The sequence below is a fragment of the Dendropsophus ebraccatus genome, chromosome 1, assembly GCF_027789765.1.
Source record: "Dendropsophus ebraccatus isolate aDenEbr1 chromosome 1, aDenEbr1.pat, whole genome shotgun sequence".
Classification (NCBI taxonomy): Eukaryota; Metazoa; Chordata; class Amphibia; order Anura; family Hylidae; genus Dendropsophus; species Dendropsophus ebraccatus.
Genome location: NC_091454.1, coordinates 146137247 through 146149961, shown reverse-complemented (window position 1 = coordinate 146149961; position 12715 = coordinate 146137247). Strand labels below are relative to the sequence as shown.

At 47.9% G+C, this 12715-nt stretch overlaps 1 protein-coding gene across 1 annotated transcript; it reads right to left on the bottom strand.

Moving 5' to 3' along the window:
• Positions 1-101: 101 nt before the first annotated feature.
• Positions 102-11709, bottom strand: FAM219B (family with sequence similarity 219 member B). Its single transcript, XM_069956430.1, has 6 exons — positions 11504-11709; positions 9279-9366; positions 5188-5272; positions 5030-5107; positions 1802-1850; positions 102-1148 (listed from the first exon to the last, which is right to left on the bottom strand). Exons 1-6 carry the CDS (start codon positions 11561-11563, stop codon positions 990-992), a joined length of 519 nt encoding a protein of 172 aa, XP_069812531.1. The 5' UTR covers positions 11564-11709; the 3' UTR covers positions 102-989.
• Between the last annotated feature and the right edge of the window lie 1006 nt (positions 11710-12715).

Below are 12715 nucleotides of genomic sequence, written 5' to 3'. Positions count from 1 at the left end.
GTTGCCATTACATGAGTAATAAGTACGCACCGCGTATATAAGATTCATATTACAGAAGTCTTTAAGAAGGTGAATCCTCAGTAATAAAAGCACAGAGTACATAAAACAGGAATAGTGTTTATTAAAGATACAGTCTCTGAAAACATTTAGCTGAAAATAAGTCTTAGAGTTGTTCGAGAATGGTGCCTTCAAATGCTAGTTCTTGCTCAGCTCTCTTACTAAACACGTAACACTTCTCAGTCTTCAATTAAAGGAAGTGTCGCTTTACATTATGTAAACATTTCCGTCCACCCTTTTTGCACTTACTCAATAGAACGTGATGTGGACATTTCCTAAACCTGTAACAGAAGGGACCACAGAACGATCTGAGTAGACAGACATCCCATCAGCTTTAATGCCATTGAATGCACCACCATTCCCACGCTGTCCATATTCAGTAACTGTTGTAATGACCAGTTTTGTTATGTAAATCTCCATGATGTAACAAATCAGTTATAGGTAACAGACTCTGGACAGATGGGTGCTAACACAGTATGTGATATACATAGCCTGCAGCCAAACAAACGCATACAGTACAAAACCAGGGCACCTAAGACACGAGTTTATCAAGGTGGATATTCTGTGTCTTTGGAATCGCAGATAGCAGGCCTTCTTCTGGTGGCCCTGGGTACTGTTATAGAAGCACCATAGGTTGTGTCTTTAGAAATGATTGTCATGTCACAAGGTAAGTAGCAGTTTCTTCAATTTCTCTCAAAACTGGAGCCTTTGGCCATATATAGTGTTCATAAGTGAATGTAACAAGGCCAGGCATCTCAAGGAAGTGTACTATATCAAGAGAGCCCATAGCTCTCTCATGCCCAGTTTAGGTCATTATCCATATAGGCCAGTGCTGTAGACCATCTGAGCAGTGACCTCCCAAGATCAGAGAAAGCTGAGGCAGCAGCTAGTGGATAACAGTAGGGATAATGCATATATTTCCCCGCATTGGATCACTGGATACAGCATGACCAAGATTCTCCTAAGCAGCATGGACAGGAGAATGAACGTACAGGCTTGGGGGGTATCAAGTCGAGGTCTTCATCATCTGGAATCTCATCTAAGTGATAGCCATCCTGGAGAAGCTGTCTGTTAAGGTCTTGCGAGACCTGCTATAAAAAAAACAGAAAAAAAAACCACAAGAACCCAATTAAAACCTGGATCAATATGTATTTTATTTATTTATATTTTATTTATGTGAAACAAAAGACATTTAATGACAACTTATCTAAGCTTTATTGGGGTACATATGTATGTTTGAAGTACCCTTTTAAATTCTTCCCTATAAAGAGAGTCATCAAACCTGCTACAGGTGGGGATTGGCTGCATAGCTTTATGATGAGGGAGGCGTATTAAATCCTGCAGAACTTTTTTGCTACAGTAACTATGATGTGGGATTAAGCCAAATGGGCAAGTCTTTGCTAAACATGCGCATTAAAGTGGTTATTAGGGGGACAGGAAAGGTAATACCACTTCTGCGCTGCTGTTGTTCCAGAAGTATAGTTGTCAAGATGGGGGAAAGAACGGTATCGCGATCACTAAGTATGGGTGAAAACACACCCACATGCATTGATCAATGTCTGCATTATTTTATCGTATTCATGATCGCCAAGCGTCAGTCAGACCCGGACTGATTAAAACTTTTGCCATGTCTCTATGAAATGTCAGAAGTTTTTTATGAAGACAGTAACACTTTAAGGGGTTAAAGGTGGCCCTTCATTTTAGGGCCAACAACAAGGAGATGTCCATTTAAATGTAATCTTACCTCTGCTGAGGAATATCCAGAGGAGCATCTGGACTCCAACTCTACATCACTGCGGCAGGAAGCAGGCAGGAAATAAGGGCAGGAAGCAGCAAAGTCAAAAGGGTGACGTAGATAGGAAAAGGGAAAAAACATAGGGAAAAAAAATTACATTTAGTGTAGTTCTCTCCATGTCACAGTTTGCTGCATATAATAAACAATACATCAGTACTGTATAAGGTTTGGCTAAGATAATACACAGAAAACAAGCAGCACAGTGGTTAGTGCAGAGGCTCTGCCGCATTTATAATAGATAATGCATAGATCAAGTGGTCATTCCCCTTGAAGAATCCAAACATCACGATTCACCAACATCCATAAATAATGCAATCTCACCCTTGACTCCAGTTAAGCCCCTATTACATGGGGAGATGTGGAGAGCAAGCGAGCGCTGACCTGTTAGGTCAGTACTAGCTTGTTCCTCCATCCCCCGCTCGCTACTGGCGCTATTACACGCACAGACAGCACGGGGAGCTTCCCGGGTGATCGTCAGGGCAGCCCATAGGAGACAGCGGTGGTCATCTGCCGCCGCTCTTATTACACGGAGCGACAGCAGCAGATGGTTGCCAGGCTGGTCGTTGGCGCTTCAGCCTGTCGAAGGACAACAATCAGCTGACATTGTGCATGTTGATGATCGCTGTCTTTTCTTACACGCAACGATTACTGGCCGCAGCGGCAGATAATGGCTGATAATCGATTCGTGTAATAGGGCCTTTACTCTCTGCCACTTGTGCAAAGGCAACCGGGTGCTTCCCAGTGCTCTCTGCTGCCACCTCTATCCATGTCAGGAACCATCCAGAGCAGTAGCAAATCTTCACCTCTCCTGCTCTCTAGACCAGAAAGAATATGACTTCCTGCAGGACATATAGCAGCTGATAAGTACTGGAAAACTTATTATTTGTAATAGAAGTAAATTACAAATCTCTGGCACCAGTTGATTTGCAAGATTTTTTTTTTTTTTTTTGCTGAACTACCCCTCTTTATCTTTTCATTAATCATATTTTATTGCATACTACAATTAAAAGGGAGCAATATACATACTGGAGACTACCTATGCAAATCAGCTGTCATCTAAAAACAAGAAAGCTGGCTCTATAGTGCCACCTGTTGGACACTGATATATAAAGCAGATACCTCCAACCCATAAAGAGAGACTTGCAACATAACCCACGATCATCGGCCAAATTGAAATCTGCTCCGAAAGGAAGAGAACCCATCTGCAGACAGAAGCTTCTGGGTTTTTGTGCAGCCTGCCTGTGACTTTTTGCCTATTAGTGCTGTGTGCACAAGAAGCTTGCAGGGAGGTGTGGCCACCATGCTGTGCCCTGTTTACTACAGTTTACACCTGTCAGCAAAGGTAAATTGTAGTGGACATATATGCCAGCTCTGAGCATCAGATGCCTGTCAGGATTGATCAAGGCATATGCCTCGTGATCAATTTGGCATGACCATACAGGAGTAGGGGTTATGAAATATCAGTAAATCGTTCCCACTGTCCATGTTTGCTTTGTTTACTTGGGTGTAACCAGGGTACAGCATCCTAATGAGAAGTCCCTCTTGGAGGTCTAGAGGGGTATGTATCCATCAGTTTCCTGCCCCACCTGCAACCCTGGCTCCCCATCTAAGGAGGCCTACTTTGGTTCCTTGGTAGAGACTGGGATGGCAGCCAGAAGCAAGACGGGCTCTCTGTTGACACTGACTTAAGCCAGAGTAGCCATGTCCAGTAGGTGGCACTAGAAGCAGTTCTCTTCTTCCTGGAGGACAGCTAATCTGCATATTATTTTCCCAGGGAGCATCAAGACTCCAGCAATCTCCATTAGGAGAAACACTATCACTTCAGTCAAAGATGGTCAGCCATGTCTCTCTCCCCACTACTGTCCTGATTTCAATGTAAGACAACTAGCTGTAGCAATTGCTGGCTGAGGCGAGTCATCAACGTAGAAACGGGAAAGCAGCGGGAATCAGGAGCCAACAGAATGGCAGCTGTGGGGGATAGGGGCAGGCAAATATAGATTTGTTTTAGTTTTACAGCAGGAGGAGTCAAATAGAATCTCTGTACCTCTCCGCCCCACTCCCTCAGTCAGCTAGCAACCAAAGATGGAAAAGGTCTGTAGTTTCTGCTGGATTTCTACAAGACTGTTGCAGGACTGTCCAAAAAAAGGAAGCTAACTCATAATAAAATAAATCATATAACTTTCCTATTTATCCTTCATTTATATGTTAATGTTCCTTTAAGACTGAGACAAGAGACAATGTAACTAAAATTTAAACTTTTTTTTTCGCTTTTTTTACTTCCCCTAACTTATACCCCACCCTACATTGCAATGTTTGTCTACTGTCAATGATTTACAGAATTACAAGGAACCCCTGCACTGAAAGCATGATCTGAGATGGCCTCACAACACTGCTTTATTTCCCATAAAAAATGTTACTTCTATTCAAAGCTACAAAGTGAAATTCCACCTTTTCCTAAAATGTTACCATACAAATTAGGCTTTCTGATTTACTATGTTTAGTTTCAGTTCCTAGCAATTGCATGTTGTGTTCTCCAATCATACAGGGAGTACTTACACAGTGCAGACATACTGCAGCTTTGGTAAAACTAGCTAGCTAGGACGGGGATCCCATCGCAGCTTCTGCTCTGGATCACTGTTGGATCAGAGAGGTGAGAAAAGGTTTGTCTGCAGACAGCACAGTTAGAGGAAAGCCGAGGGAAAATCTAATCAGGTGCTGAGTGCAGAGAACTAGAACATAGCTATAATAGGGGGTAGGTTAGGCAGGAGCTCAAATCGTTTCAAACATATGCTGGATTTCTTTGTTATGTATGATCTAAGCGCCTACTCCTAGGGTCTTTTTTTTCTTTCTTTTTTTTTAAGGTATTGTCTGCGGAGTAGAAGATGAATGAAGTCTTCTGCTCCCTGGTGCTCACCTCCTGTGATTTTATGTCTTGGAAGTATGCCTTCTGAGAAGTGGAGGGGCAGGCGTATGCTCTGATCACATTGCGGTGACATTGTGCAGCTTGTGCAGCTAGTGGACATTGCATGGTTTCGATAACTGGGACATAGGCCAGGAAGTGAGAGTGAGGAAGCAGAAGGCTTCGGCAGTATTCTACTTCCCTGACAACCCCTTTAAGTTCAAAACTCAAATACAGCAAAAAATTGTTTAAAGAATCATAATAAAACATGGAGTCACCTGTCAGAATCCAAGGAGACTAGTGTTTCATCAGACGCCTGGCTGAGGGCTGCATATCCCTTGTTGAACTTTACTGACCTGCAACATAGAAAAGATATTATTACACATAAAATGGCCCACACAGCTCTATGTACTAGCTAAATGTCAGCAGGCCCTACCTTTTAGGTGCGGCCTTCATTTTCCCTGTTCCTCCAAGCATTCCTTTTTTTCGGAGAGCTGCCCGTGCCAAGTCTCGCTGCCTTTCTGAAGTGAGAGAAGCTTGGTATTACACACGCAGATAAGCACAGCAACTATTTCTAGTTATGCCCACTCAATCCGAAAATCTAACATTTGCTATTTTTTCTTGAACGCTCCCTAGCATGCCTAAGGCTGTCAGAGGGTACTCCCTGAAAGACAAGTTCCTATAACCTGTCTGACATAGTCACGGCTATTCAAATAGCAACACAACCCATAACATTGTAAAACTAATGTAGGTGTTGTAATTGCTCTTAGCACATGACTCCAACCCATGTCCACGGTCAAATCATAAACCAGGTATATATTTTACAATCTGTAATAGACAGAAAAAGCTACAGCAGCTGACACAGTAATTTTACTACTAATCTATATATTGCGTCTTGTAATGATAATTATTAAGGAAATCTACTTCATTCTGTTGCCTGTATAAATGTGTCATTGTTCCTTATGGAATGAACGTTACCCACAAGGTGTAGTAAGTACGAGAGACACCTGCCAGCTAGACCCAGGGATTACAACTTGGTGCAGCCATAAAACCTGTACTTGTATCAACCTGTTTTTCACCACTACAAAGTAAAATGTTAGCCTTCTGCTTTTCAGCAGTGTCTCTATAGCACATACATAAATTATGCCCTATAGTGAAAAACATTAAAGTAAATGTTCAGATAGCGGAAAAAATTTTCACTACCTTGTCAGCGCTGGCACAAGAATCATGGTGGCGTGGTCCATTTTTCGAAACGCTGCTAGCCAGTGTAATGATATCCCCTCTCTTCTGTGACTTGGCCAGATAGGATTCTAATGGAGGCGCGTCACCAAAGAGAGGGGAAATTACACTGGTAGCACCAGACCCACCTCCTGTGCATAGAACAGGCAGGTGTACATGAAGAAACTGGCACCAATCATGGGAATCGGGCAGCATTTTAAAACATGGACCATGCCACCGAAATCTCTGCGCCGACACCGACTGGGCAGTCATGGGAGGGGGGAATCAATACCTGAACTGATACATTTGCTTTAATAAGCAGCTTTCAATCTGAGAAAAAGGAAGGCCCCGTTCCCACTGAGCAAAATTAGCGGAATTCCGCGGCGGAATGCCGTTAGCCTCCCGCTCATAATGGGAGTCTATGGGAGGCGCGCGCTCCTGCCCTGTCTGCGCTGAAGAATGAACATGTTCCGCCGCGGAAGAATGAACAATTCCGCCGCGGAATTCCGCTAGTTTTGCTCAGTGGGAACGGGGCCGAAGCTGCACTCCAGATGTAAAGGTTCTTTTTTGGATGGTCTGAGCAGGCCATAAATACAAATACTGATCTCTGTGATGGGCACTCACTTACTGAGACTATTTGTGCGTCTGGGCCACCTAAACAGTCACTAGGTCATTTAAGTAGTCATCATTGTCAGCTAGACATGCCGAGTTTAAGACCCTTTTACACAAGATGACTTATAGGAATGCTCATTTCCGATAACTCCATAGGGTCTATGGATTACAGAGCGTGTAAATGACCCCTAAAGAATACACAAATGATCCAGTGATTGGAACCCAGCTGCATGATCAGTCAGGCTTTGTGAGGGCTCAGCAAATGAGTATATATTGCTGGGGTTGCAAGAAAAAAAACAAATCATACTAAACTAACATACTCCCTTTGGCCCATAATTGATTAACTCTTCTTGGCAGTGACGGCCCACTCAGCCAATCACTGAGGGCAGCATTGCTCCTCTTAAGTCAGTGACTGGCTGAGGGGGCTGTCACTGCCAAGATGAGTCCATCTTGGAAGCAGAGGCCAGAGACTTCAGTGGGGGACCTGAAGACTTCACACTAAGACCACATAAAAATGTTTTTTTTTTCTTTTGCAACTCCAGCAATATATACTCATTTACTAAGCCCTCTGAAAGCCTGGCTAATCATGTGGCTGGGTTGCGTCAGTTATTACTGGATCATTTGTGCATTGTCAGCTCCACATTCCCTGTGTAAACAGAGTTATGTGCGGCTAATAATGTTTTTATTAGTGGCACAAAAGGTGCAATAAGCCGACAAATAAGTGTTTATTATGTTCTTGCAGTCTAAGCAATATATAACAGAAAAGATCATCTTTACTGCCGCTGAATTCGGATGCGGGAGCATTCATGTGCGCCGGCATTCGAATTCCTGCTGCTCACAATAGAGCGTGCAGCCAGAGCCGCATGCTCCATTGCGTGAACTGACAGGGTTTTCTGCGGCCACAGAAAACTGACATGTCAGTTATTTATGGCGCCGCTAGGGATCCCGGACGGAGTGTATACCATGTGTAGACACTCCGGCCAGGATTCCCTCAGCGGCAGCACTATGTAATTGTTGTTGCAACGGCAGTGATTACTTCGGTACTTACATAATTTGAGCATAGTCTACGGGTGCATTCACACGTACAGAATCTGCGGCAGAACTGCAGCAGATTTGATGCTGTGTTCAGTTATTTATTGGTATAAAATCTGCTGCAGATCCTGTATGTGTGAACGCACCCTAAAGGCCCTAGTACACGGAACAATTATCGGCCGTATTCGGACAATAATCATTCTGTGTAATAGAAGGCAACGATGAGCTGACATGAATTATGCAGTCGCTCTGTGGGCTGCCCGGACGATCTAGCGATCACCCAGGCAGCCCGCCCGCAGCTCCCCCTGTACTCACCTGCTCGTTGCCGCCGCGTGTAATAGCGGCAACAGCGAGCGGGGAACAAGGAGCAAATGAGTGCTGACAGCGCTCGTTTGCTCCTTGATGTCGCCCTGTGTAATAGGGGCTTAAAATGCTAAGGAGATCTGGTTTAACCTCAGGAACCTACACCAAAATGTCTACCGTACTTAGCTTTGACATGTCTTAATTACAGAAGTGGGTGGGAATTTATCATTCCTTGTACTACTACAGAGTGGCAACTTTGCACATTTTGTTTTTTGCAATCTCCCACCCTGCACAAAACCAGAGCTTGCACAAAAATTTTGGGTAACTTTGACACTCTGGTGCAGGAACGATAACCTTACCCTTAGTGTACAGCTCCTACAAAGAGCCATAAGGTTAAGTTAGCATTTTCTGTGGAGTATTTTGGGCAGCGGTTTCTGTGGTCACCATTACAGCTCTGTGAGGGGGTTGTCCCCAGCTTTCCAACTGTCCCCCAATTAAATAAAGGACAGCATGTATGCCGGGCTAGCGCTCTATTCATTCTCTACCAGAGCTCAATGTTTAGAAGCCCTACAGAAAACAAATAAAACACTGGACACCTCTTGTATCCAAATCAAATAAATCACACATATACACCAGCATAGCTTGATTTTGTGTAGAAGTATATATCATTCTAGTCCAACATATTAAAGTGACTGTCCCACCAGGCCCAGGCTAAAGCACTGGAGGCGGGCCGACCCACCCTTAGTGGGAAGAAACCCCAGCCCCTCCATGATGTGAATCCATTAGAATCAATGGAACCCTATCATAGAGGGGCTAGGGTTTCCTCCCACTAAGGGTGGGTCGGCTCGCCTCCAGGGCTTCAGCCTGGGCCTGGTGGGACAGTCACTTTAAAGCAGTTGCCTGGCGTTCATTATTTTTTATACACTGCTCCTGATGCATATAAAACAAAAATCCTATGCTTACCTTTCCATTTTTCCTGATGTCGTCGGTGGCCCCCGCTATTTGCAGAGCTTCCACTTCTGAGACAAACTCTTCTCAGGAGTCATAACCTGCTCAGCCAACCACTGACTGAGACAGGACAGCCCCACGGCCAGTGATTGGCTGAGCGGGCTGGGCTCTCACTTCTAAAACAAGTTGGTTTTGAAAGGTTAAGGCTCTGCAGACAGCAGGGGACACCAGTGACATCATAAAAGCATACCAGGGGAACGTGGAGAGGTAAGCATGGGATGTTGATGGTTTTATATGCAACAGAATATATGAAAAAAAATATAACGAACGCTGGACAATCCCTTTATCAACTAGTAACAAACCAGTACCTGTGGGAAAAGTTTCAGTCCATCACTTCTCCCTGCCAATACTTACGCAACTTGGCCTGGATTGTTGGACCTTTGCTCATCAGATATGGCCCTTTTTTCTCCACACCAGGGCCCTTGGGCTCCATTGTCCATCCCTGTCCAGAAGATAAGAGGATTATTACAATCTCTAGTACTAGACATTATGTAATTGAATCTCCTTAGTACATTAGACACAGAAAGACAACAAGCAGACATGAAGAATTCCTTGTAATTCAATGCAGTTGCATAATGAATTTACTAAACATGGAGCTTTTGTATTTAATTCAGTCCCTCTAGGACCCCTGCGGGCGATGTGAATAGTCCTTTTGTCAGGGAATCTGATATGCAACAGGTCTCTGTGATAACTAGTCTCTCTCCTTGTGATAAGATACAAAGCTTTCACCACCATCAGAAGAAGCATTTAGATCAATATTCCCCAACCTGTGGATCTCCAGCTATTGTAGTTTTGTAGCAACCAAAGGTTGGGGAACACAGAAAAAGACAATTACATTGTCCCATATTAGAAATATTACCCTACCTCACACCGGCCATCGCTGGCGCCTCCTACGTCACACACCGGCCATCTCTGGTGCCTCCTACGTCACACACCGGCCATCGCTATCGCCTCCTACGTCACACACCGGCCATCGCTATCGCCTCCTACGTCACACACCGGCCATCGCTGGCGCCTCCTACGTCACACACCGGCCATCGCTGGCGCCTCCTACGTCACACACCGGCCATCGCTATCATCTCCTACGTCACACACCGGCCATCGCTGGCGCCTCCTACGTCACACACCGGCCATCGCTATCATCTCCTACGTCACACACCGGCCATCGCTGGCGCCTCCTACGTCACACACCGGCCATCGCTATCGCCTCCTACGTCACACACCGGCCATCGCTGGCGCCTCCTACGTCACACACCGGCCATCGCTGGCGCCTCCTACGTCACACACCGGCCATCGCTATCGTCTCCTACGTCACACACCGGCCATCGCTGGCGCCTCCTACGTCACACACCGGCCATCGCTATCATCTCCTACGTCACACACCGGCCATCGCTGGCGCCTCCTACGTCACACACCGGCCATCGCTATCGCCTCCTACGTCACACACCGACCATCGCTGGCGCCTTCTACGTCACACACCGGCCATCGCTATCGCCTCCTACGTCACACACCGGCCATCGCTGGTGCCTCCTGCGTCACACACCGGCCATCGCTGGTGCCTCCTGCGTCACACACCGGCCATCGCTATCACCTCCTACGTCACACACCGGCCATCGCTGGTGCCTCCTGCGTCACACACCGGCCATCGCTGGTGCCTCCTGCGTCACACACCGGCCATCGCTGGTGCCTCCTGCGTCACACACCGGCCATCGCTATCGTCTCCTACGTCACACACCGGCCATTGCTGCCGCCTCCTACGTCACACACCGGCCATCGCTATCATCTCCTACGTCGCACACCGGCCATCGCTGGCGCCTCCTACGTCACACACCGGCCATCGCTGGCGCCTCCTACGTCACACACCGGCCATCGCTATCGTCTCCTACGTCACACACCGGCCATTGCTGCCGCCTCCTACGTCACACACCGGCCATCGCTATCATCTCCTACGTCGCACACCGGCCATCGCTGGCGCCTCCTACGTCACACACCGGCCATCGCTGGCGCCTCCTACGCCACACACCGGCCATCGCTATCGTCTCCTACGTCACACACCGGCCATCGCTATCGTCTCCTACGTCACATCAGCCACCTTTTCCTCTACAGTATAAGCTCCTTTGGGGAGCTGCACAATCATCCAGAACAGGGCTACCCAGCTAGTAACATTACAACTAGATTTACCATTCAGGAGTCTGGAAAGCTGGGTGACAGCCCATGTAAGTACTGTACTGGGGTCAGGAACAGATGTTATTGCAATGATCATATTATATAAGAGACCTCCCGGACATCTCTATGCTGCCATCAGCAGGAGGAACATCCAGGGCAGATGTAAGGAGGATAACCAGGAGGAAGTGACTCAGAGATGACAGCCATGACACGGAGCCTGTCCGCCGGCCAGCGATCCCTGCTGTACCCAGATGTACAGCTCCTCCATCCCAGTAGCCGGGGCTCTACCTCCGTACACACTACACCGGCGGACCTGACTTAGTAAGTGCTCACAGGTAGAGCTGAGCCGCCATACACCCCCTCCACACAACACCCTGATCCCCGGCCCTAGCAGCCCCACTCCCGCCCGGTACCTGCGATCCGTCCGCAGCGGAGGAGCGCTGTCCGGTGTCACCCCGACTAGCAGGCTCCATTCGGCTGTCTCAGGCCGGCCGCTCACACCGACCATGGAAAGGACTAAACGAGCTAGGACCAACAGCAGCCTGCCGTCCCGATCACATGACCCGTAGCCACGCCTCCTACAGATGATAACAGAGGGCATTTTGGAAAGGTGACGTCAGCTCTGAGCTCCTGGAGACGATGTGCTGGGAAACAGGGACTCCCGTCCCGGGTAACCGTCTCCCTGGTCATGGGCATAACGCACGGCCTATCCTTGTTAGACCTTGTTCACATGACTAATATAATGTAGACATAGGGCCTCACAGGCAGAGGGATCTGCACATTTCTGAGGACATCATATAAGCATAAAGGCGGGGAACTATCAGCAGTAGTTGTGGGGATCAGTGTCCAGAAGCCACACAGCTCTGCACAGATGCCTCATTGCTTAGTGTGTGTGAGGTGCGCTCCCTGGTCAGTGTGTGTTAGGTGCGCTCCCCGGTCAGTATGTGTGAGGTGCGCTCCCTGGTCAGTATGGGAGAGGTGCGCTCCCTGGTCAGTATGGGAGAGGTGCGCTCCCCGGTCAGTATGGGAGAGGTGCGCTCCCCGGTCAGTATGTGTGAGGTGCGCTCCCTGGTCAGTGTGTGTGAGGTGCGCTCCCTGGTCAGTGTGTGTGAGGTGCGCTACCCGGTCAGTGTGTGTGAGGTGCGCTCCCTGGTCAGTGTGTGTGAGGTGCGCTCCCTGGTCAGTGTGTGTGAGGTGCGCTCCCTGGTCAGTGTGTGTTAGGTGCGCTCCCCGGTCAGTGTGTGTGAGGTGCGCTTTCTGGTCAGTGTGTGTGAGGTGCGCTCCCCGGTCAGTATGGGAGAGGTGCGCTCCCCGGTCAGTGTGTTAGAGGTGCGCTCCCCGGTCAGTGTGTGTGAGGTGCGCTCCCCGGTCAGTGTGTTAGAGGTGCGCTCCCCGGTCAGTGTGTGTGAGGTGCGCTCCCCGGTCAGTGTGTTAGAGGTGCGCTCCCCGGTCAGTGTGTGTGAGGTGCGCTCCCCGGTCAGTGTGTGTGAGGTGCGCTTCCCGGTCAGTGTGTGTGAGGTGCGCTCCCCCGTCAGTATGGGAGAGGTGCGCTCCCTGGTCAGTGTGTGTGAGCAGGGCCGGCGTCAGCACCCGGCTGACTAGGGCAAGTGCCGGGGCCCACAGGT

Coding starts and splice junctions, on each gene's coding strand:
- FAM219B (XM_069956430.1), bottom strand. CDS start 11,563: ATGGAGCCTGCTAGTCGGGGTGACACCGGACAGCGCTCCTCCGCTGCG. Junction 5,108..5,187: donor ATGAAGGCCGCACCTAAAAG/GTAGGGCCTGCT, acceptor TCTATGTTGCAG/GTCAGTAAAGTTCAACAAGG. Junction 1,851..5,029: donor GTCTCCTTGGATTCTGACAG/GTGACTCCATGT, acceptor TTCCTGCCGCAG/TGATGTAGAGTTGGAGTCCA.